This window comes from Oncorhynchus masou, chromosome 10 (genome assembly GCF_036934945.1).
Source record: "Oncorhynchus masou masou isolate Uvic2021 chromosome 10, UVic_Omas_1.1, whole genome shotgun sequence".
In the NCBI taxonomy this organism is placed as follows: Eukaryota; Metazoa; Chordata; class Actinopteri; order Salmoniformes; family Salmonidae; genus Oncorhynchus; species Oncorhynchus masou.
In genome coordinates, this window is record NC_088221.1 from 39,251,710 (window position 1) to 39,276,338 (window position 24,629).

General features: G+C 39.8%; 5 protein-coding genes across 5 annotated transcripts; 3 read left to right on the forward strand and 2 right to left on the reverse strand.

Moving 5' to 3' along the window:
• The first annotated feature begins 4,606 nt into the window (after nucleotides 1–4,606).
• Nucleotides 4,607–5,611, forward strand: LOC135546993 (gamma-crystallin M3-like). Its single transcript, XM_064975552.1, has 3 exons — nucleotides 4,607–4,665; nucleotides 4,981–5,223; nucleotides 5,311–5,611. The coding sequence occupies exons 1-3, from the start codon at nucleotides 4,654–4,656 to the stop codon at nucleotides 5,587–5,589; spliced, it is 534 nt and encodes a 177-aa protein (XP_064831624.1). The 5' UTR covers nucleotides 4,607–4,653; the 3' UTR covers nucleotides 5,590–5,611.
• Nucleotides 5,612–9,795: 4,184 nt separating this feature from the next.
• Nucleotides 9,796–10,585, forward strand: LOC135546994 (gamma-crystallin M3-like). The gene is made up of 3 exons (XM_064975553.1): nucleotides 9,796–9,810; nucleotides 9,946–10,185; nucleotides 10,295–10,585. The coding sequence occupies exons 1-3, from the start codon at nucleotides 9,796–9,798 to the stop codon at nucleotides 10,583–10,585; spliced, it is 546 nt and encodes a 181-aa protein (XP_064831625.1).
• Nucleotides 10,586–14,444: 3,859 nt separating this feature from the next.
• LOC135546995 (gamma-crystallin S-1-like) lies at nucleotides 14,445–15,579 on the forward strand. Its single transcript, XM_064975554.1, has 3 exons — nucleotides 14,445–14,453; nucleotides 14,913–15,155; nucleotides 15,301–15,579. The coding sequence occupies exons 1-3, from the start codon at nucleotides 14,445–14,447 to the stop codon at nucleotides 15,577–15,579; spliced, it is 531 nt and encodes a 176-aa protein (XP_064831626.1).
• Nucleotides 15,580–18,927: 3,348 nt separating this feature from the next.
• Nucleotides 18,928–19,762, reverse strand: LOC135547609 (gamma-crystallin M1-like). Its single transcript, XM_064976755.1, has 3 exons — nucleotides 19,754–19,762; nucleotides 19,326–19,577; nucleotides 18,928–19,206 (listed from the first exon to the last, which is right to left on the reverse strand). The coding sequence occupies exons 1-3, from the start codon at nucleotides 19,760–19,762 to the stop codon at nucleotides 18,928–18,930; spliced, it is 540 nt and encodes a 179-aa protein (XP_064832827.1).
• A 2,656-nt stretch (nucleotides 19,763–22,418) lies between these two features.
• Nucleotides 22,419–23,371, reverse strand: LOC135546996 (gamma-crystallin M2-like). The gene is made up of 3 exons (XM_064975555.1): nucleotides 23,363–23,371; nucleotides 22,965–23,207; nucleotides 22,419–22,691 (listed from the first exon to the last, which is right to left on the reverse strand). Exons 1-3 carry the CDS (start codon nucleotides 23,369–23,371, stop codon nucleotides 22,419–22,421), a joined length of 525 nt encoding a protein of 174 aa, XP_064831627.1.
• Nucleotides 23,372–24,629: the final 1,258 nt, after the last annotated feature.

Sequence of the window (24,629 nt, forward strand, 5' to 3'; positions counted from 1 at the left end):
ACTCATTGGTCTCTACTCAAACACTTACTGGACTCTACTCAAACACTTACTTGACTCTACTCAAACACTTACTGGACTCTACCCACACACTCATTGAACTCTACTCAAACACTTACTGGACTCTACCCACACACTCATTGAACTCTACTCAAACACTTACTGGACTCTACGCACACACTCATTGAACTATACTCAAAAACTTACTGGACTCTACTCAAACACTTACGGGACTCTACCCACACATTAATTGGACTCTACTCAAACACTTACTGGACTCTACCCACACACTCATTGAACTCTACTCAAACACTTACTGGACTCTACCCACACACTCATTGAACTCTATTCACACACTCATTGGACTCTACTCAAACACTTACTGGACTCTACCCACACACTCATTGGACTCTACTCAAACACTTACTGGACTCTACCCACACACTCTTTGGACTCTACTCAAACACTTTGATTTTCACTGAGTTTCTTGCACTATGCATACTCATTGGACTCTACTCAAATACTTACAGGACTCTACCCACACACTCATTGGTCTCTACTCAAACACTTACTGGACTCTACTCAAACACTTACTTGACTCTACTCAAACACTTACTGGACTCTACCCACACACTCATTGAACTCTACTCAAACACTTACTGGACTCTACCCACACACTCATTGAACTCTACTCAAACACTTACTGGACTCTAATGAGTAGAGTCCAATGAGTATGCATAGTGCAATAAACTCAGTGAAAATCAAAGTGTTTGAGTAGAGTCCAATGAGTGTGTGGGTAGAGTCCAGTAAGTGTTTGAGTAGAGTCCAATGAGTGTGTGGGTAGAGTCCAGTAAGTGTTTGAGTAGAGTCCAGTAAGTGTTTGAGTAGAGTCCAGTAAGTGTTTGAGTAGAGACCAATGAGTGTGTTGGTAGAGTCCAGTAAGTGTTTGAGTAGTCCAATGAGTGTGTGGGTAGAGTCCTGTAAGTATTTGAGTAGAGTCCAATGAGTATGCATAGTGCAAGAAACTCAGTGAAAATCAAATCAAATCAAATTTCAAATCAAATTTATTTATATAGCCCTTCATACATCAGCTGATATCTCAAAGTGCTGTACAGAAACCCAGCCTAAAACCCCAAACAGCAAGCAATGCAGGTGTAGAAGCACGGTGGCTAGGAAAAACTCCCTAGAAAGGCCAAAACCTAGGAAGAAACCTAGAGAGGGAGCTATGTGGGGTGGCCAGTCCTCTTCTGGCTGTGCTGGGTGGAGATTATAACAGAACATGGCCAAGATGTTCAAATGTTCATAAATGACCAGCATGGTCCAATAATAATAAGGCAGAACAGTTGAAACAGGAGCAGCGGCACAGCCAGGTGGACTGGGGACAGCAAGGAGTCATCATGTCAGGTAGTCCTGAGGCATGGTCCTAGGGCTCAGGTCCTCCGAGAGAGAGAAAGAAAGAAAGAAAGAGAGAAAGAGAGAATTAGAGAGAGCACATTTAAAGTCTCCGCCACGGCACAACCCAAGGGTGGTACCAACCCAGACAGGATGACCACATCAGTGACTCAACCCACTCAGGTGACGCACCCCTCCCAGGGACGGTATGAGAGAGCCCCAGTAAGCCAGTGACTCAGCCCCTGTAATAGGGTTAGAGGCAGAGAATCCCAGTGGAAAGAGGGGAACCGGCCAGGCAGAGACAGCAAGGGCGGTTCGTTGCTCCAGAGCCTTTCCGTTCACCTTCCCACTCCTGGGCCAGACTACACTCAAACATATGACCCACTGAAGAGATGAGTCTTCAGTAAAGACTTAAAGGTTGAGACCGAGTTTGCGTCTCTGACATGGGTAGGCAGACCGTTCCATAAAAATTGAGCTCTATAGGAGAAAGCCCTGCCTCCAGCTGTTTGCTTAGAAATTCTAGGGACAAATAGGAGGGGGTCAATGAAAGTAGTCAGGGTAGCCATTTGATTAACAGTTCAGCAGTCTTATGGTTTGGGGGTAGAAGCTGTTCAGGAGGCTTTTGTTCCCAGACTTGGTGCTCCGGCACCGCATGCCATGTGGTAGCAGAGAGAACAGTCTATGACCTTGGTGGCTGGTGTCTTTGACAATTTGTAGGGCCTTCCTCTGACACTGCCTAGTATAGAGGTTCTGGATGGCAGGGAGCTCGGCCCCAGTGATTTACTAGGCCATACACACTACCCTCTGTGCCTTGCGGTTGGATGCCAAGAAGTTGCGAATTGGAGTGGGTCCAGGGTGTCTGGGATGTTGGTGTTGATGTGAGCCATGACCAGCCTTTCAAAGCATTTCATGGCTACAGATGTGAGTGCTACGGGGCGAATAGTCATTTAGACAGGTTACCTTGGCATTCTTCAGCGCATGGACTATGGTGGTCTGCTTGAAACATGTAGGTATTACAGACTGTTCAGGGAGAGCTTGAACATTTTAGTGAAGACACTTGCCAGTTGGTCAGTGCATTTTGTGAGTATTCATCCTGGTAATTCGTCTGGCCCTGCGGCCTTGTGAATATTAACCTGTTTAAAAGTCTTACTCATATCGGCTACGGAGAGCGTGATCACACAGTCGTCCGGAACAGCTGATGCTCTCATGCATGCTTTAGAGTTGCTAGTCTCGAAACAAGCATAGAAATCAGTTAGCTCATCTGGTAGGCTCGCGTTTCTGGGCAGTTCGCTGCTGGGTTTCCCGTGATAGTTTGCATGCCCTGCCACATCCGACGAGTGTCAGAGCCGGTGTAGTAGGATTTGATCTTAGTCCTGTATTGACGCTTTGCCTGTTTGATGGTTCGTCGTAGAGCGTATCGGGATTTCTTATAAGTATCCGGATTAGTGTCCCGCTCCTTGAAAGCGGCAGCTCTAGCCTTTAGCTCAGTGGGGATGTTGTCTGGAATCCATGGCTTCTGGTTGGTATATGTACGGTCACTGTGGGGATGACGTCGTCAATGTATTTCTTTCTATTTATTTTTGTATATATTTGTTTTTATTAACCCCCCCCCACTCTTCAGTGGACAAAAATAGCTATTTTTGTTTTTACAGCTTTTTTGCGACATAAACATGCAATTTACATATTTACATTTTGCATATAAGATGCACTTATTCGTGAAGCCGATGATGGATGTGGTAAACTCCTCAATGACATCGGATAAATCCGGTGGTCAACCAAATACCAGGGACGCAACTTTCACTGGGGACAAGGGTGACATGTCCCCCCCACATTAGGAAATGGCATTTTTGTGCCCCCCAGGTTTTTCATTGGAATTTGACATAAAATGAGGCAACAGTGTGCTTTAGGACCATGCCAACGCCTCCGAGTGGTCGGGTAGTCTGTTTGGAGTGTTTATCCGGCTAAAGAAAATATTATTACTATTATGCCCCCCCACTTCTAAAACCAAAGTTGCTCCCCTGCCAAATACAAACATGCTAAGCATGTGTAGCTCAAATATCTACGTAAATCATGCATTGATAGAAGTCAATGATAGAATTGTGTGAAAATGTTTGATCCATGTCATCAAGTTGTGATTCAGCCCTCAGTTGAGAACATGTACCCACAATGCTGGAAACCAGCATCTCTGATGAGTCATAGATAGTGACCTCCCTTGTCTCTCCCCTCATCTCATGTTTGAAAAAAGCTAGGTGTGCCCACAAGAGGATTGCTAAGATGATAGGTTGTACATGACTGGCAGACAGGTCAGGAGCCAACAGAAGCATGCTTTGCTTGAAACAGGTGCTTCCCTCAGAACATTTGGAACATAGACACTCCTCTTTACCGGCCCTTGGCATTGGGGATGTTTTGGCCATTTGGAGGCATGTGGGTACTTTTGCATAAGTAACTATGAAAATGTTGTAAATATCAAAATGTTGCTGGTTGGTTTAACATACTGTAGTACCTATGTTAGTTAAATGTATACAAAAAGAAATTGAAGACTCATAAATGCATTTTAAAACAGTGTTTTTTACACTGCTGATACTCACTGTTTATTATCTATGCATAATCACTTTACCCCTACATGCATGTACAAATTACCTCAATTACCTCAACTAATCTGTATTACCTCAATTAACCTGTAACCCGCACATTGACTTGGTACCGGTACCCCCTGTATATAGCCTCATTATTGTTATTTTCTAGTTACTTTTTTTTAACTTAAATTTATTTAGTCAATATTTTCTTAACTCTATTATCTCAAAACTGGGCTTGTAAGTAAGCATTCAGGGTAAGTCCACGCATGTGACAAATAAAAATGTTTTTGGTTTGAGATTCTGAAGTACAGTATAGCATTTGTTCTCCCCAAAAAACACAAAAAAATAGGACTGCTATTAAAACAGACATGACAGGGACTCATTTCAGAATGCCATTCCTGAAATCTAAGACCATTTGGCCTCAAATACATATAAAACTACACGTGTGCACCTAAATTAGCCTCAACATTGCTTTTAAGGCAGAAAATTCTCATTTGTCCCCCCTTTTGACTGTACATAATAATGCTTTCCCGTCTGTGGTGACTAACAGTGGGAGCAACCATTGCATAGCATACAGCTGACTCATGTGTTTCATACAATGGAAGCAGACATTCTTCGGATGTCACATCAGGTATAAAACAGGCTGCAGACCAGCACAGCTATAGCATCGCTCAAAATAACCGTAAACATGCAGGGAAAGGTGAGTTCATATTGTTCTTTGCAGTTTAGAGGTCATGTGATCTGATTATTACAATATATACAGTAATGCAGTGGTTTTATAGAAATATATACATTAAATACAGTAGTAACATTAGGCTGAGTTTCTGTACAGCACTTTGTGACATCGGCTGATGTTAAAAGGGCTTCATAAATACATTTGATTGATTTGATTGAATAATGCAGTCCAGTGTAAAGCATTGTATTATAACCACCAATTAAAGGAAAGTTCTATACAGTTCTGAACACATTCTGGTCACATTTTCTTCTGGCTAATTGCAAGAGTATTTGTTTTCAGATCATCTTCTACGAGGACAAGAACTTCCAGGGTCGCTCCTATGAGACCAGCCAGGACTGCCCTGAGCTGACATCCCACCTTAGCAGGTGCAACTCCTGCAGAGTTGAGAGCGGCTGCTTCATGGCCTACGATCGCAACAACTACATGGGAAACCAGTACTTCATGCGAAGGGGCGAGTACCCTGACTACCAGCGTATGATGGGTTTCGATGACTGCATCAAGTCCTGCCGTAACATCCCCATGGTATGAACCACCATGATACATCACAGATTCCAACACAGTTTAACGTTTATAATAAACTAATCCCATATACAAAATGTATCTTAACAGCACAGAGGAAACTACAAGATGAGGATCTACGAGAGGGAGAACTTCGGTGGTCAGATGCACGAGATGAGCGAGGACTGTGACTCCATCCAGGAGCGTTACCGTATGTCAGACTGCCAGTCCTGCAACGTGATGGACGGCCACTGGCTGATGTACGAGCAGCCCCATTACAAGGGCAGGCAGATGTACATGAGGCCTGGAGAGTACAGGAACCTCAGAGAGATGCAGGGTTACAATGGAATGAAGTTCAGTTCCATTAGAAGGATCACCGACTCCTGTTAAATGATCAGGCCCACCTGTTCAGTGAAACGGTTGACTTTTAAATAAAATAAATGATTTTTTTTCTTATTTAATATCGTCTTTTGTCTTGTTCTGCAAAAATCCACAGAGGCCCAACACAACACAATTTTACCAGTCCAGTCATGTCCTGCTTTGTCCTGATTCAAACACTTTCCATAAGTGGTTGAAACTACATTGATCCTATACTCCTTTTGCCCTTGAATAAAATCATCACATTTTGCAAGGCACGCCAATGCATCACTCTACTACTGGAGCCCAATGTAAAACTAGAGACCCATGATTCGATTCAAAACAAAGAGTAGGAGAAAGTGTTGGAAGTTGTAATAGAACTATCAATGCATAGCTTTTACCTAATGGATGTAGGTAATAAAATGTATATTTTATACCATGTTTAGTTGCATTTCCTTCCAATTTCCTATTTAAAAAGGTCAAATGAACCAGTCAGTGTCTGACCCAAAACATGAACCTGTAGGGACAGACAACACTGAACACAATATGATATATGACTTTAATCTGTCTTAGTGTTTCTGAGAAATTTTCGCTGGGCCAGTAACCGAAAGGTCGTTGGTTTGAATCCCGGAGCCGACTAGGTGACAAATCTGTCGATGTGCCCTTGAGCAAGGCACTTAACCCTAATTGCTCCTGTAAATCACTCTGGATAAGAGTTTCTTCACTGATTAAATAATATGGTAACTATATAAAAGATTTTAATGGTTAAATAGTAGTGTGTTTACGTGCCATCACATGTTACCATGCTCTAGAGTATGCCAAACCTACAAAAAGCATTTAGAAATGGAGGGTATACACTTCTTCCCTTTCGTGTTTGTTTAATTGTAATTGTATTATGTTAATGCTCAATATAGCGCTTAATAAATGCTTATTATATTTAAAACACACCTAAATAGATGGACCTGGATTTTTCCACACTTCACTCCTTTTTTCTGGGTTGAACTTTTCCTGTTCTCCTGTATCTTGCACACACCACTTTGTGTTTGCAAAACTATTGTCAGATAGTAGTTTTCAAATGGGATGGATATGGAAATGATCAGGCACATCAAATTACTCTGTTTTCTATGTGTGAACATTTACCAGTCACCATGCTGAAATACTGAAACAAAACATCAAACTCCCTACTCCCATGTCACAAAATATACATTCCCTCAAACAAGACCAAGCAAGAACTTCACTTGAGTTTTGGCTTTGAATTAATTCTAATTTGTCCACCTGGGGTCTGACCTCTCCCTTTCCCAGTTGGTTATGCAAGTACCTACCTTGCAGACTCTGTTAAGATGCTTGAGGTGGTCTTCCAAGCAATGCTATCCAGATACAGTTGCAGTTGGAAGTTTACATACACCTTAGCCAAATACATTTAAACTCAGTTTTTCACAATTCCTGACGTTTAATCCTAGTAAAAAGTCCCTTAGGTCAGTTAGGTTCACCACTTTATTTTAAGAATGTGAAATGTCAGAATAAAAGTAGAGAGAATGATTTATTTTACCTTTTTTTCCTTTCCTCACATTCCCAGTGTGTCAGAAGTTTACATACACTCAATTAGTATTAGCATTGCCTTTAAATTGGCTTTAAATTGGCATTGCCTTTAAATTGTTTAACTTGGGTCAAATGTTTCAGGTAGCCTTCTACAAGCTTCCCTCAATAAGTTGGGTGAATTTTGGCCCATTCCTCCTGACAGAGCTGGTGTAACTGAGTTAGGTTTGTAGGCCTCCTTGCTCACACACGCTTTTTCAGTTCTGCCCACAAATTTTCTATGGGTTTGAGGTCAGTGCTTTGTGATGGTCACTCCAATACCTTGACTTTGTTGTCCTTAAGCCATTTTGCCACAACTTTTGAAGTATGCTTGGGGTCATTGTCCAGACCCATTTGCGACCAAGCTTTAACTTCCTGACTCATGTCTTGAGATGTTGCTTCAAGGTCTGTTAATATTGTCAGAAAAGGCCAAACGCCTATTAATAATAGCATTTATGGGCATCATTATGTGCCAGGCAGTTACCAAATGTTAAATTGGTACTGAATTATTCCCCTAAAAATTATTCCAGTGTAAAATGTTATATACAGGGCCTTCAGAAAGTATTCACACCCCTTGACCTATTCCACATTTTGTTGTGTTACAGCCTGAATTTAAAATGGATTACATTTATATTTTTGTTACTGGCCTACATACAATTCCCCATAATGTCAAAGTGGAATTTTTTTATTTTAGTTTGTACAAATGAATTCAAAATGAAAAGCTGAAATGACTTGAGTCAATAAGTATTTAACCACTTTGTTATGTCAAGTCTAAATAAGTTCAGCAGGAAAAATTGCTTAACATGTCACATAATAAGTTGCATGGACTCACTCCGTGTGCAAAACTTGTGTTTAAATAGATGTTTTAATGAATACCTCATCTCTGTACCCTACACATACAATTATCTGTAAGGTCCCTCAGTTGAGTAGTACATTTCAACTACAGATTCAACCAAAAATACCTGGTAGGTTTTCCAATTCCTCCCAAAGGGCACCTATTGGTAGACCGGTTTAAAAAAGCAGACATTAAATATCCCTTTGGGCATGGTGAAGTTATTAATTACACTTTGGATTGTGTATCAACAACCCAGTCACTACAACTATATGGGCATCCTTCCTAACTCAGTTGCCGGAGAGGAAGGAAAATTATGACTTTAAAACAGTTTGAGTTTAATGGCTAAGATAGAAGAAAACTGAGGATGGATCAACAACGTCGTAGTTACTCCACAATAATAACCTAATTAACAGAGGGAAAACAATACGTTGTTTGTCCTGAATACAAAGTGTTATGTTTGGGGAAAATCCAATACAACATATTACTGAGTGCCACTCTCCATATTTTCAAGAATTGTAGTGGCTGCATCATGTTATGGGTATGGTTGTAATCGTTAAGGACTGGGGAGTTTTTCGGGGATAAAAAATCAACTGAATGGTGCTAAGCACAGGCAAAATCCTAGAGGAAAATCTGGTTCAGTCTGCTTTCCACCAGACACTGGGGGTTGAATTCACCTTTCAGTAGGACAATAACCTAAAACAAAAGGCCAAATCTACACGTGAGTTGCTTACCAAGAAGGCAGTGAATATTCTTTAGTGGCTGAGTTACAGTTTTGACTTAAATCTACTTAAAAATCTATGACAAGAACTGAAAATGGTTGTCTAGCAATGATCAACAACCAATTTGACAGAGCTTGAAGAGTTATGACAATAATAATGGGCAAATGTTGCTCAATCCAGGTGTGGAATTCTCTTACCCAGAAAGACTCACAGCTGTAATTGCTGCAAAATGTGCTTCTGCAAAGTATTATGTGTGTGATATTAAATTAGATATTTCTGTATCTCAATTTTCAATAAATCTGCAAAGAAATCTCAAAACATGTTTTCACTTTGTCGTTTTAGGGTATTGTGTTGAGATATGTGAGAGAAAAAAATATAATGAAACCATTTTAAATTCAGGCTGTAGCACAACAAAATGTGGCAAAAGGCAAGGGGTAGGAATACTGTCTGAAGGCACTTAGTAACCATATAGTTGCTACCGCTCCACTTTACTAAACACTACTAGAATGTTCTTGGATTCCAGATACAAAATTTCACAATTTATGAATTGTTTGTTTTGTTTATAGTTTTGCTGGAGGAAGGAAAATCCCAACAACCATCTAAATACATTGGGAACATTAATATATTAATTTTCATCCACATTAATTCACACTGGGCAAGACCAGCTAATATGAAATCATGTTTTTCAGTCATGTGTTATATTTTTCCAATAGACTGATGTTTGAATCATGATGCTTCCATTTTGTGTGTTTTTCTTTAAATAAAAGATTGGAATAGTAATACCCATGAACAAATGTCATTTAACTTAGTGGAATATCTCTGAAAAGTCTCGATATGAAGAGTTCCCCCTGCTACTGTCATTCAACAGAAACAATAAAGGCATGGGCTCTCCTCACAAATGCACCCAGCTGGAAATAATGACCCTTTAATAATGACCCTTCAAAGGCCACGTTGTACTGTACAGGGAGGGGGGCCTCTATGCCATGTTGCTCTGTCAGGGGTTTGAACAATGGAGCCACATATTCTTTATTGGTTGGCTCAGGTATAAAAGCGATAGGGGGGACATACAGAAACTTGTGCAATCCTGAGACCAACACAGTAACCGCAACCATGTCTACGGGCAAGGTGTGTGGAGCTTTGATGAAACTGGGCATTTAAGCAGCAGTTTTTCAAATTTGTTTAAAACCATCAATGAATTGTACTGTACTGTTAGAACTACATCTATTTTTAATAAATTGCGGTTTTGTTGTGTGTTTTCAGATCATCTTCTACGAGGACAGGAACTTCCAGGGCCGTTCCTATGAGACCTCCAGCGACTGCCCTGAGCTGACCTCCTACCTGAGCAGGTGCAACTCCTGCAGAGTTGAGAGCGGCTGCTTCATGGTGTACGATCGTTCCAACTTCCAGGGAAACCAGTACTTTGTGAGGAGAGGAGAGTATGGTGACTACCAGCGTATGGGCATGAGCGATTGCATCAGATCTTGCCGTAACATCCCCATGGTAAATATATTAAACCTGTTCATTTTGACTCCCATAGGCCACATGTACAACTCCAGCAAAAGCAATGTGATGGTATATTTGGAATGATTTTTCCCATATCCATTTACAGCACAGAGGAAACTTCCGGATGAGGATTTACGAGAAGGAGAACTTTGGAGGTCAGATGCACGAGCTGAGCGACGACTGTGAGTCCATGACCGATCGTTTCCGCATGAACGACATGCAGTCCTGCAACGTGATGGACGGCCACTGGCTGATGTACGAGCAGCCCCACTTCAGAGGCAGGCAGATGTACATGAGGCCTGGAGAGTACAGGAACATGAGAGAGTTGAGCATGCAAATGGGCTCCAACACTGTGAGGTTCAACAGCATGAGGCGTATTTTGGATTCTTGTTATTAAATTCACCAATGACTAAAATTACGAGAATAAATAAAATCACCTAACTTTTAAACGAAAGTGTCTTTAATTTTCATTTCAGTCCTTGGTTTGAGGTAAAGGGGCATTTAGAAGAGACATCTGCATCATATGGTTAGTTTCCCCTTAGAAGTGCAATGGGAGCAGAAATGAGGATTTCAAAACTGATGTGGAATTAATTAATGGTATTAGAACATGTTCAGAAATCTCTGTTAAAACCACTGATCAGTATATATGGTTAATGTGGAAGTAAATGTTAAAGTCTATTCTAGTAGTAAGTAGATATTCTATTGGAAATACTTTGTATTACAGCTCCTGCTTCAGCTGCAATAGAAGCAACAACACGACACAACTGTGACACAACTCTTATTATTCATACTGTCAAGGATAGAAAATGAATTGTAGATATTTGTTGTGAATACATCTTGTGTGGATGTTTAAACTGTAATCTGCAGTTGCATACATTTTTGGACATTTAAATTAATGACATATACCCATTGATTCATGAAGAATATATATTATAAATGCCCCATCAGAACCCAACAATATAAGCTTGTTTTAACTCCTCTGTAAATGTAAACAATCATTGTATAGCCAATACATGGTTAAAAATATACTGTTTAAATCATATCATATCATCATGGGGCGGCAGGAAGCCTAGCGGGTTAGAGCATTGTGCCAGTAACCGAAAGGTTGCTGGATTGAATCCCTGAGCTGACAGGGATCCTGTTGTTCTGCCCCTGAACAAGGCAGTTAACCCACTGTAGGCAGTCATTGTAAATAAGAATTTGCTCTTAACTGATTTGCCTCGTTAAATAAAAAATGTTAAAATAATGTTGATATCAGTGGATACATTTTTCAAGCCCATTCCCTCAGCTGTTTACCAAAGCAGATTGCACCTTTAAACAGCTATGAAACATTATTGATTTTTTTATTGAGGTGAAGACTTATTGTAAGAAACACCTCCAAAACTGTACCATTTATGCTCCACAAATACTGCCATCCTTACACACATACGGCCACTTAGAAAAGTCACAGGAACCCAGGAGAGGGCAGCACACAGTATAACAGCAGAGTGCTGGATTTTGGATCTTGATGACGGGTCAATAAAATGATTCAGTTGAATTATTGTATCTCAAATATGATGAGTTTATAGGCTAAACCATTGGATGCAATCCTTATTGATTTTAGACTTATCCAAAGACTGGGATGCTATTATGATTTCTAAATAATAAACATAATATACATAATATACATAATACATGATGCATTTTAATGGTGTGCATTAGGAAGCAGAGAGCTCATATATCAACTGCTACAGAAACATTTAAATAACGCTTATCTAGCTAGAATAAAGCTGTCAACCATCACAAGATCTGGCATTGCCTAATAGCCTGGGGAATTTGGCCTAGGTTCTGCAGCTATAGTCACTACATGTATGTTTCCTTACCTTGAAAGCAAAAGACTCTTTTGGCTTCTTTTGTAGTCATAGACATTAATATTTGAATAGCAAAAAAAGTGGAACCGCAATCTCTCTAAATTGTATTTTTAACATCAAACTACCTTGATACCAACTTGTGATTGTCTATCAGCTGACAGAGTTGTTGCAGAGAGGAATCACAAGGTGTTGTGGAAGCAGTTTGCTATTTGAATATGTGAGTAGTGACCATGATGGTACACTGTACTGTTGAACAGTTTGTCCTGTTCCAATTCACAGTCATTCAGGTTTCATTACGCACTTCTGGAAATGACTGGAGAATCGGGAAGCAGCCATTCATTCCAGTCGAAATTAGTCCCAATGTAAATATTCAAGGTCACTCTCCTGTTGGCCACTAGTCACTCTCCTGTTGCCTATAGTGTAAAATTCTATCAATATAGTCAATCACATGACCTGGGTTGTTGGCCACACCAGCAGCCCCTCACTTGGCTGTGGATCAACTGAGACCAGAGGTGGCACGAGCACAAGTTGACTGGACATATTCCAAAACCTCACCCATGAAACAGTATGGAAACCACCAGGCAAGGGTAGTCAAATCTGTCCTTTTCTTATAATCCATCATATTTTTATTATATTTTGCAGTGTGTTTGAAATGTTAATGGATTATATTTGTATGTAGCTAGAGATTCAGAAAGTAGCACATGTCAAACAATAATGGTGATATTTGTGCACATCTGATCATATTTTACATTCACTCCAGTGAAAGGTGAATCACATAAATCAATTCATATGTATCTGTGAGAGCTTACTTTTAAAGATCAAATAAATGCTTGATAAATCAGTTTTGCGTTGGGTATTCTGTCATCAGCTTTGGGTTGGGTACTCTGTCATGGTACATCCGCTGTTGGGTTGTATTCTGTCATCATCCGCTTTGGGTTGGGTATTCTGTCACAGCTTTTTGGGTATTCTGTCATCCGCTGGGTATTCTGTCATCAGCTTTGGGTTGGGTATTCTGTCATCAGCTTTGGGTTGGGTATTCTGTCATCAGTCACTCTCCTGTTGGCCACTAGAGCTTTGGGTTGGGTATTCTGTCATCCGCTTTGGGTTGGGTATTCTGGGTTGTTGGGTATTCTGTCATCAGCATTCTGTCATCGCTTTGGGTTGGGTATTCTGAGATTCTGTCCAGCTTTGGGTTGGGTATTCTGTCATCAGCTTTGGGTTGGTATTCTGTCATCCGCTTTGGGTTGGGTATTCTGTCATCAGCTTTGGGAATTCTGTCATCAGGCAAGGGCTTTGGGTTGGGTATTCTGTCATCCGCTTTGGGTTGGGTATTCTGTCATCCGCTTTGGGTTGGGTATTCTGTCATCCGCTTTGGGTTGGGTATTCTGTCATCCGCTTTGGGTTGGGTATTCTATATCAGCTTTGGGTTGGGTATTTGGTATTCTGTCATCAGCTTTGGGTTGGGTATTCTGTCAAGCTTTGGGTTGGGTATTCTGTCATCCGCTTTAGTTGGGTATTCTGTCATCAGCTTTGGGTTGGGTACATGTCATCAGCTTTGGGTTGGGATCTGTCATGCACATTCTGTCATCAGCTTTGGGTTGGGTATTCTGTCATCAGCTTTGGGTTGGGTACTCTGTCATCAGCTTTGGGTTGGGTACTCTGTCATCAGCTTTGGGTGTACTCTGTCATCTGGGTACTCTGTCAGCTTTGGGTTGGGTATTCTGTCATCAGCTTTGGGTTGGGTATTCTGTCATCAGCTTTGCTTGATATTCTGTCATCAGTTTTGGGTTGGGTATTCTGTCATCAGCTTTGGGTTGGGTACTCTGTCATCAGCTTTGGGTTGGGTATTCTGTCATCAGCTTTGGGTTGGGTATTCTGTCATCAGCTTTGGGTTGGGTATTCTGTCATCAGCTTTGGGTTGGGTATTCTGTCATCAGCTTTGGGTTGGGTATTCTGTCATCAGCTTTGGGTTGGGTACTCTGTCATCAGCTTTGGGTTGGGTATTCTGTCATCAGCTTTGGGGTGGGTATTCTGTCATCAGCTTTGGGTTGGGTACTCTGTTATCAGCTTTGGGGTGGGTATTCTGTCATCAGCTTTGGGGTGGGTATTCTGTCATTTGTTCTTTAAGTTACTAGATCTTGTTTTGCCACTGTTAAACACATGTCTATTACATGAGGGGTTAATTAGCACCATTGAAGCCTTTGTGTACGGAACAAAAATGTCATTCACCCTGCTGACAAAGAAAAACAACTATCTTTTGTAGTTTGGCAGCTGTACTGTCTTTTCAAAAAGGCTGACATCTAAAGTTAATTGATCAACATATCAATGTCTGTATTCCTAGAGGGTATAAAAAGGGCCATGGTTTGCCTAGTCAGTGTTGCAGTGTGACCAAATTTAGCCAACACAATGGGAAAGGTAAGGATTGTTGTTTCGCTGCACATATTCTGTCCCGTCGCACGTTCTTGTTCACTGTTTGTCTGACAGAACACAGAACAATGAACACCTGTGAGAGATACTTTGTGTTGAACAAAACTGAATGGGGTTGTTTTACCAGCCATACACATGTTATTTCCATTGTTCATACAGATGTAGGATCTTAATTTGACCTACATTGTCACAGCAAAATAATCCTGCAGCAACAGGTTTTGAACATTTTGTCCATAATGTAGCTTAATTGGTGGTTAGGCTATGAGCTGGCAAAAAGTAGGCTACATGAAAGGTGCCATACTGTTAATATAACCATGTGTTAGTGTGGATTTGCAGAGAATTTATGTAAATCACGAAGCTTGGTGCTTGAAAATTCTCAGCAACAAAAGAATGATAAAATTAAGATCCTACACCTGTAAGCATGTTTACTTCCATTACTATTTTTAGATAATCTTCTACGAGGACAAGAACTTCCAGGGTCGCTCCTATGAGTGCACCGTCGACTGTGCCGACCTGCACATCCATTTCAGCCACTGTAACTCCATACAAGTGGAGAGCGGAAGCTGGATGGTCTATGAGCGGCCCAACTACATGGGCTACCAATACTTTCTGAGAAGGGGAGAGTATCCCGACTACCAGCGCTGGATGGGCTTTAATGATTGTGTGAAATCCTGCCGCATGATTCCTCAAGTGAGCCCATATTCCTCTTTCCTGGTATACAAGTTAACCCATCATTGATGTAGGTAGTAATAAACATGGTAAATAAAAATGAAACTTGAAACTTAATAGAAAAGAAACTGAATGAACGTAGCTGTCTTCTCTTCCTTGTCCTCAGAATCAGGGAGCACACAAGATGAGAATCTACGAGCGCTCTGACTTTGGCGGTCAGATGTTGGAGTTTGCCGATGACCTCCCCTCCCTCTATGATCGATTCCAGTACAATGATATCCACTCCTGCAATGTTATGGAGGGGTATTGGCTCTTCTATGAGCATCCCAACTACAGAGGCAGGCAGTACCTCCTGAGGCCTGGCGAGTACAGGAGATACAGTGACTGGGGAGCCATCAATTCAAGGATTGGTTCAATCAGACGTGCTGTTGCTCATCCAAACTGACAGGCAATACATCATCAACATTAAACTGAGCCTAACATTTAAATTAAATAAAGTTAGGTCCACCTGCAATCCTATTGTCTTCTATAGTGTTCACGCAATAAGTATGAAAACATGCTACCTATTGTCCCTATAACCTAGTATACACCATGAAAGGTTTCAACACATTTGTTGAATTGAGGTATTTAATAGTTTTACATCTTGTTCTGTCATTTTGAGAGAAAACTGATGGTCATATTCATCGTCCAAATACAAAATTATAGTCAATAAAATAATGGTTTCAATTTTCAAGCTATTTATCCAAAGACGTAAGAATGTTTACCTCACTCTCCTAAAATATTTTCACTTCCAAAGTAAAACCAAAAAAACATAATTTGAGATCAGAATTTTAACACCTGCTGTGTTAAATGTTAACGCTTTCTTAGTGTGTACTGTGACCCACCGAAATAGTGTCCAACCAACACTTTTCAAAAGGTTGATGAACTAACCCCCCAAGAGCGTTGTGTCCCTATCACCACGGGGGTGTTGCAAATTCTGGCATAAAATTAACACTTTATTAGAGCTGATGCTGTTACACTTTCACAGTGTTGGGTAATTAACACTTTATTAGAGCTGATGCTGTTACACTTTCTCAGTGTTGGGTAATTAACACCTGTGGTCTTGCAGTAACTTGTTGGTTGTTTTTTTAACACTGTAGGGTTAAAGTGTTATTTTCATATTTATTTCCCAGGGTGCTTTTAGAGCTAATTTTTGAGATTCTAGTACCACCCATGACTGTATTTGCTAGTGACAGAGATATCATTGTTGCGTTGATGACTTTCAGTCCTGTAGTCTTCACCAAATGAGTGCCTAAGTGATTGGATTCGTTTATGAAAATGTATTTTATTTATCATTGTGTAGTCTAAGATCAATGAATCAATCATTGTGCATGGAGAAATATAGATATTAAAAGAAACTGTTCTAAAAAAGCAACCTGCAACAAAGCATGCTGGGAAATATGATAATGAGGACCCGCCCATGTCTTTTTCACACTGAGAGAAAAATAACTCAACACAGTCGAGTAACAAATCAAATTAAACCAAATTTTATTTATCACATGCGTTGAATACAACAGGTGTAGACCATACAGTGAAATGCTTACTTACAAGCCCTTCACCAACAATGCAGTTTTAAGGAAACACCTACAAAAAGTAAGAGATAAGAATAACAAATAATTAAAGAGCAGCAGTAAAATAACAGTAGCAGGGATATGTACAGGGGGAAACAACAACCCCATGTGGTGTTGATTCCGCTGTGATTCAAACAACACTTATTTTACTATCTGTAGGTGGGGTCAATTTAAAAACACCATTTTTTATCTCAACACCAAGATATGAACACCTGCACATTTGTTGCGCACCAGCAACTCTCAATACCTCAATGTGACGGAGAGAACACAAAGACTCATTCAATAAAAATGTGTACATCAAGCACAATTCTGCACAACATAACAGTTAAAACAGTTTAGGAAACTGAATTTGTTTCTGGATACTGTATAAAAAAAATGTATATTCCCAACTGTATAACTACCTCTACACAATATTATCTCTATTTCTAAAAATAATTTCTCTATTCAAATTTGGTTCTTCATCATCATGACCCACACTCTGTCAACTAGCCTGGCTTGATAAGTAACCTTGCCAGAGACCTGAACACTTGCTTTAGCTCCCCTAGCTAATGCCAAGGCATTATCTCAGCAAGCTTAAACTGTGGAGATTGGTAACCAGTCGGTCGCAAACACACATAACACTAGAACTGTTCTGAGCACATTTTCCTTCTTGGTCTTCAACCTCACTCTATTCCCATTTTGAAATGAACATAAATACGCCGATATCTCACACTAGTTTTCCAGACAATCTGCAACCCAACATGTTTCATTACTCTAAATAGACTTGAAAACTTGGTTGGAATTTGAGGACATGTTCTCAACTTGTTTATTGTATTTTATTTATTTATTTTATTGTATAGCCTACTAATCAGACCAATATCTATTTGTACAGTTAGATGACAAATCAAAGTTTAATTTGATTTTCCTGCAGTTCTCTTTGGCCAGAATCTTAATTTGATCTCAATTCACAATTTACACAAGTAAATTGAGTTTTGCACATGGTCCTGAGGTTAGGATTTAGGCCTTTGTGTATGCTGTCCCTTAGTAACATAAATATGGTACGCTATTTCTTTGATATACAGACTAGCTACATCCACAGTTGTGGGCCTTGAGTTGAGACATAAAGGCATCATCCTCCCATGTGATGTATGCCATAAGCACTCTGGGTAATTAGGTACTCCTCATAGGAATATTTGAGTCCCTTTAGAATTGTATGGAACGTAACAGTGTCTGGTCTGGTGGTAGAGCTACCCATTCCAGGCACACCCACTGGAAACGGGGTTACGAATCCCGACGTTTTCATCTGCCATGTATGTCTCCCACTGTCGATACACAATATATTAACCAAAATAAATATATATATATATATTTAAAGAATTACATGGAATGTAATTAATGAAGGCGTTTTCCAGTTGTGTCCATGTTCTTAAGGTGTACTTAAAGGAATTTAATAAGTGGCAATAATTAGTTTATAAAATGTGAACTAATAGTTTATAGAGCAGATAAATAAACATTTATAACACATATGTTTGAAATGATGTGATTGTTATTTTGGCGCGTGCGAAATAGTGATCTCATGTATGATTGCAATGTTATTGAGTACTACTGAAATTAATACAGTGCAGCCATGCAAGCTCAGGCAACCAGCTAAAAGACAAGCACATTATTTCAACCATTCTACTATAATTATCTATGAACTAAATAACTAATAACCCCATTCTTTAAATCATTATAACTTATAACCCCCTTCTTTAAATCATTTTTAGTGTACCTTAAAGTCTTTAAAAATTTCACAAAAGCATTCAGGTATGACCTGAAACTTGGAGTGCAGCTTGCACAATGTAAAAGAGTTGCTCCATACTACTTACAGCACATTTTCATGTAATCACTGTGGTAAAATTTACCAGACACTCTTATCCAGAGCGACTTACACGAGCAATTAGGGTTAAACGCCTTGCTCAAGGGTACATAGACAGATTTGTCACCTAGTCGGCTCGGGGATTCAAACCAGCGACCTTTCAGTTAATGGCTCAATGCTCTTAACCACTAGGCTACCTGTCACCTATTTACAAAGCTTCAGTGATGTTAAATATGGTGTGCAATTTGTTTTGACTGAAACTGAATACCAGTAGATGAAAATCAGACAGACAATTTAGTTATGAAAGATCTTCAATTATTTTATTACCTTGAACAATTAAATACATTTAATTGCACATATCAGTGATACGCCTCATGCTCATGAACCTCATGCCACTCATGCCCATCTCTCTGAAGCTCCTGTACTCTCCAGGCCTCATGTACATCTGCCTGCCTCTGAAGTGGGGCTGCTCGTACATCAGCCAGTGGCCGTCCATCACGTTGCAGGACTGGCAGTCTGACATACGGTAACGCTCCTGGATGGAGTCACAGTCGTCCATCAGCTCCATCATCTGACCTCCGAAGTTCTCCCTCTCGTAGATCCTCATCCTGAAGGATCCTCTGTGCTGTAATGCATTTATTTATTTATTTACATTAACTTAGGATGGTTCTGTTCTTTGAAAGTTGTTCATCCTAAAATAGGAAATTGCACAATAATGTATAAACGTGAGATAAGGTGTCTTACCTGGGGGATAATTCTACAGGACCGGATGTTGTCAAACATCATGCCCATGCTTATCATGCGCTGCATGTCAGGGTACTCTCCCCTCCTCATGAAGAACTGCTGGCCCATGAAGCTGGCACGCTCGTACGCCATGAAGCAGCCACTCTCCACTCTGCAGGACTGGCAGCGGGACATGTAGGAGGAAATGTCGGGGCAGTCGCTCATGCACTCATAAGAGCGGCCCTGGAAGTTCCTGTCCTCGTAGAAGGTAATCTATAGGAAAAGGGGGGACATATTTGTTTTGTTCCTGAAATGGCATAAAGCATGTACTGTACGGTCACTTTATTTTTAGACACTGGTGATGTTGGATTACTGATTCCTGTAACACATAGCTAATGTTTCTGTAATATTCTATTTACAGAATATATGATGTACATTTTACACATTACCTTGCCCATGTTGGTGGTTGGTGGTTGACAGTAGATCAGCTTGTACTTCTACCATCACTCTGTGGTAATTTTATACAGAAACCAGAGGGCCAAGGTTTGTTGTTATTCAAATGTCCAAAGCTGATGATTGAGCAGTATGACGGCTTTTGCTGATGAGGGCCTATGAATTGTAACAAAGGTGTTCATCCATACATTTCTGGCAGGGATGACCTGTGTTGTCGGTTACATTATAAGCATAACTTTTGTGTACGCGTATCAGTAAGAATGTTCTTTGCATTCATTGTGGTCTGGTAATCGAGGATGTACAGTAGAGAACCTGAGATGAGGTTGATTTACAGTACACATCCCTGTTGAACAGATAGAGACCAATATTACAGCTACTTTTACAGTTATAGTGAAAAAATAAGCAATTTTATGATGTCCTCAATCTAGTAGAGTATACTGGTCATGTTTGGATATCACTTTTATAATGATTTCATGTCCTTGAAATAATATTTTTATGACATGCAACTATAGATTCTTACTGATAGCTGAGTGGAAAGGTAGCCTAGCGGCTAGAGTGTCGGTCCAGGTAGTTGGTTTGAAAACCTGACCTGACAAGGTGAGCAATCTGTCGAAGTGCACTTGAGCATCGCTGCTTTCTTGCTATGGTTGACCCTATACAAAATATCTGATGTTCGTGACAATGTTTTTCTGAAAGGAAATTATTGTTTCACCTGCCTGTAAATTGTATTTGTCATTTATCTACTTGATAGTCTGCTGATAAATGTTTGTGAAATTAATTGAATAATTGTTGTTTATTAATGAATTGAATATTAGAATTGGTTCTGATGGGTGATTGATTTACAATGACAACCATCACACATTCAAGACACAAGTGCATTTACTTCCTTCAGTTCAAAAAGATGCCGGGGACTGATAGGGGCTGGTGTATATGTGACAATTGCATAGGAAGTATGCAGCTGCTTTTACAATTGACTTACTTATTTCTCTCATGTCACTTTCATTTTAGACAATATACTGTATGTAGCGATGCACGTATGTCATTTTCTATTCATCTCACAATTAATGCATTACTGATTAAAGTGATATAATGCTGATTTCTGATTTTGCTGAGACCAGGACGAATGCTTTTTTATCTTGCAATTTCCTCATATAATTGTTTGAATATTTGCCAAACCCTTCTTCATCAAACATTTCAGTCCACCAGGGTTGACGTGTCATGGTTATTAACCCATTCCCCTCGCACCACTCAATAATGGTTAAGAATTAATATCATATTATTTAGTTCTGATTGAGGTAATAAGTAAATTACCAAGTAGCATGAGCATCGGCTAATGGGAGCCGGAGATCGGCTCATAGGAGCAGGAGCTAATCTTGTTTCTGTAGAATGAGGCAGCTTGATGTACAAGTACCCCCGCCTGGACAGGACCCTAGTCTGTTGCAATCTATCTCTTTACTGCTGAGTGCCAAGCAGAGATGCATAGGGTCCAATTTTGTCAGTCTTTGGTATTACTTGCCCAGTGATCACAAGTTGGATGATTGAAGTGATAGCTCAACTCATGTTGATGGTAATTATGGTCTTTATTTTTTGTTTTGTCTTTTAATACATAACTGCATATTGTTTAAGGTGATTTTCTATATGTTCCTAGATTCCTTTGGTTTTCTTTATATGTGAAAATATATTTTTTAAATGAACTATACTGGAATGTCTTTATTTTTAGGCAGTCCCTTGGCACAAACCACGTTTGGTACCACTTTATAATAACTTTCATGAATCAGCCATTATAAATGTTTGTAAATATTTATATATGCTCATAAATATATTACAAATTACTATAGATGCTTAGGAATTGTATTTATGTATTACTAGTTTATTAATGCTAGAGAACAGTGTTCAACTTTGAATTAAATATTTTCTCAGTTATACTTTCCACTAATCTGCATTCCAGCAATATTAAGGAAGTTATATACAATTACAAATATTACATGACATTACATTCCTTCTATGCATGATGGTGTCATGCCTGACTCCTTAGACCAGGGCTTTACTTAAACTATGTGTCGGGACCAAAAGTGGCCCCTGGGCATGTGAAAGGGGGCTCACGGTGAATTTCTTATTTGGGTCTTGAGCTGGAAAAGTTTAAGAAGCCATTCCTTAGACAGTCACTTATGGTAGCTAAGGCCATTTGATTTCAGCCTCCGAAAGTCTAGTATTGCAGGTTTTACTGCAGTAAGTGCCATAAGAAGTACTCAAATTTCAGGTTTTACTGCAGTTAGTGCCATAAGAAGTACTCTAATTTCAGCTTTTGCTGCAGTAAGTGCCATAGGAAGTACTCTCATTTCAGCTTTTACTGCAGTAAGTGCCATAGGAAGTAATCTTATTGGTCAATATATGAGATACTGGATGCAAGGCCTTAACAAAGTGGTAGTTGATAATTGTTTGCACAAGTAATGACATGGCCTTTATTGAATCATTCTTGTTAGTTAGTATCATTTTATACCAACTTAAAACCACATAAATACAGTGAACATTTAATGAATATTAGTTATTTCAATAATGAAAATGTAAACAAGTCAGAGATCATTCGTACACAAAGGGGTTAAAAATTCAACCATTTTAATAACTAAGCATGTATTTACAGCAAGTGCTTGAGCAGGATGGCTAAAAGTCAGTGACCCGTCTGAAAGAGCCTACAATGGCGCAGGTGGCGCACCATTCACGGTATCTCCTGTACTCTCCGGTTCTCAGGAAGTACTGTCGACCCCGGTAGTTGGGATACTCGTAGAAGATCCAGAAGCCATTCATGATATTACAGGAGTAGATGTGGCGGTGGTGGAAACGATCAGACACACAGGGACAGTCATCCATGAATTCCATCATGTGACCACTGAAATCGGCCTTCTCGTAGATTCGCATCCTATATGAACCCCGGTACTGTGGAGCAAAAGAAAGAGCCATCAAAATGACATCCAGTTGATACCGTACAGAGAGTAGATGGATAATATAATGGCACGGTGGCATTAAATATCAAAATCCATTTCCTGGATAGTTCTAGGAAGCTCATGAATCTAAATCATAAAACAGAGATGATGTAATAAGGATAAATAAATGATGTTCTTATCCTTGTTCCAACTCTCTTGTCTTGATAATCATTTTCAGGTACCTTCCTTTGCCTCAGTAAGACGTCCATACCCAGTCAGAACTTACCATTGGAATCATACGACATGATCGGATACAGCTGCTGAAGCCCATCCAACGCTGGTAATCAGTATACTCTCCCCTCCTCATGTAATACTGGTGACCCATGTAGTTGGGGCGCTCATAGATCATAAAACAGCCACTATCCACCCTGATGGAGTTACAACGGCTGAAGTAGGAGTGCAGGTCTGTGCAGTCATTGCTGCACTCATAACTACGACCTTGGAAGTTCCTGTCCTCGTAAAATGTAATCTGCAAATCAAGAAATTCCAATGATACATTTCACTTTGGGCTGATATAGGTGGGGTGGGACCCACTATACAGCATATACTGAGCACATTATATAGCAGACAAGGGAGTAAAATGGTCAGAGTTTACAGTTCAATAGCACAGGGAAAAAGTCCTACCTTGCCCATGGTCTCCGTTGGAGAGATTCCACATGTTTTCAGAGCTTTTTATACTACCTCTTGACAAACAAAGTATTGTTATTCAAATGCTCACATAGTTATAATTCAGGGTACTGGCACATGTTTTCCTTTTTGTTGGAGAACAACATTGGGTGAGAAATATGGATATGTATTTGAAAAAACAGGATAAATAATTACTGGTTTGATGTTTTGACATGCATAGACAAAGGAAAAGACTAGTATGGTATCCACACGTCCAATAGACAATAGGTACAGAACAATATGGAACAGCCCTTTAGCATTAAATATGGTGCGTAACACTAGAGGTAGCCATTCAGGTCCTTGCTATCCTGGATCCTTGGGACGTCCCAACTCTGACTTTACCCAACTGAAGCTGACATTTAAAATGGTTAAGGTAGGGATTAAGGTCAGGGTTAGGTAAGGGTTATGGTTAAGGTTATGGTGAGGGTAAGGGTTAAGTTTAGGGTTCCAGGGTAGGTACATCCCAAGGATTCTGTATTGCACTAGCCTAGCCATTCACTATGCAATCTCATTTGCATTCTCAACCCATTTTATGCAAATGAGTACAGTCTGAAAAATGACATCCTGCTTGCAACACATGGAGTATTTACAGTACATGATGTGTCAACATCCAATGTGTCATAGGCTACTTACTGAACATTAATCACAGCACCAACATGATTAGGAACACATTTAACTACAACTACATTATTACCCACCACCACCACCTTTACCATTACTAGTGCACCTTTGCTCACTGTAGTCAGAAGAATTCAAGTGAGTTTTACATTTTTTGCCACATTCTATCTTTTCTTCACTATCCATACCATAACTTACCATATCCACTGCCAAGGACAGTCCAAAACATATTCCTTATTGGCCTGCTTAGCTAACGCTCTTCCCATGACCATCCTTGACTAATTACAGTTTGCTTTTACATGGTTAACAAACAATTTGTTTGTGTCATCCCTTTATCCCCAGAAATGCCAATCACCTCTGTGTTTACATGTTTTGCATAAACGTTAATAATGGCATTGTGCTGGAAAGCAGAATGTAATTTCATGACCATTACATGGCTCTCTAGTTAACGGTAGTTGGCTATGCTATAGGCCTATATCAATAACAGCCAAGAAATGAAGCAAAGGTTGATATAAAATATTATTTTTTTATGACAGGCCATTCGATCATAGAATGTACTAATTATACATCGTTAAGTGTACATGATACTAGACAATATAGAAGCATT

Excerpts from the sequence above, each read along its gene's own strand:
- LOC135546993 (XM_064975552.1), top strand. Across the intron at positions 5,224-5,310 it reads CCTGCCGTAACATCCCCATG|CACAGAGGAAACTACAAGAT; the intron begins GTATGAACCACC and ends GTATCTTAACAG.
- LOC135546994 (XM_064975553.1), top strand. Across the intron at positions 10,186-10,294 it reads CTTGCCGTAACATCCCCATG|CACAGAGGAAACTTCCGGAT; the intron begins GTAAATATATTA and ends ATCCATTTACAG.
- LOC135546995 (XM_064975554.1), top strand. Across the intron at positions 15,156-15,300 it reads CCTGCCGCATGATTCCTCAA|AATCAGGGAGCACACAAGAT; the intron begins GTGAGCCCATAT and ends CCTTGTCCTCAG.
- LOC135547609 (XM_064976755.1), bottom strand. Across the intron at positions 19,207-19,325 it reads CCTGTAGAATTATCCCCCAG|CACAGAGGATCCTTCAGGAT; the intron begins GTAAGACACCTT and ends AATGCATTACAG.
- LOC135546996 (XM_064975555.1), bottom strand. Across the intron at positions 22,692-22,964 it reads CATGTCGTATGATTCCAATG|TACCGGGGTTCATATAGGAT; the intron begins GTAAGTTCTGAC and ends TTTGCTCCACAG.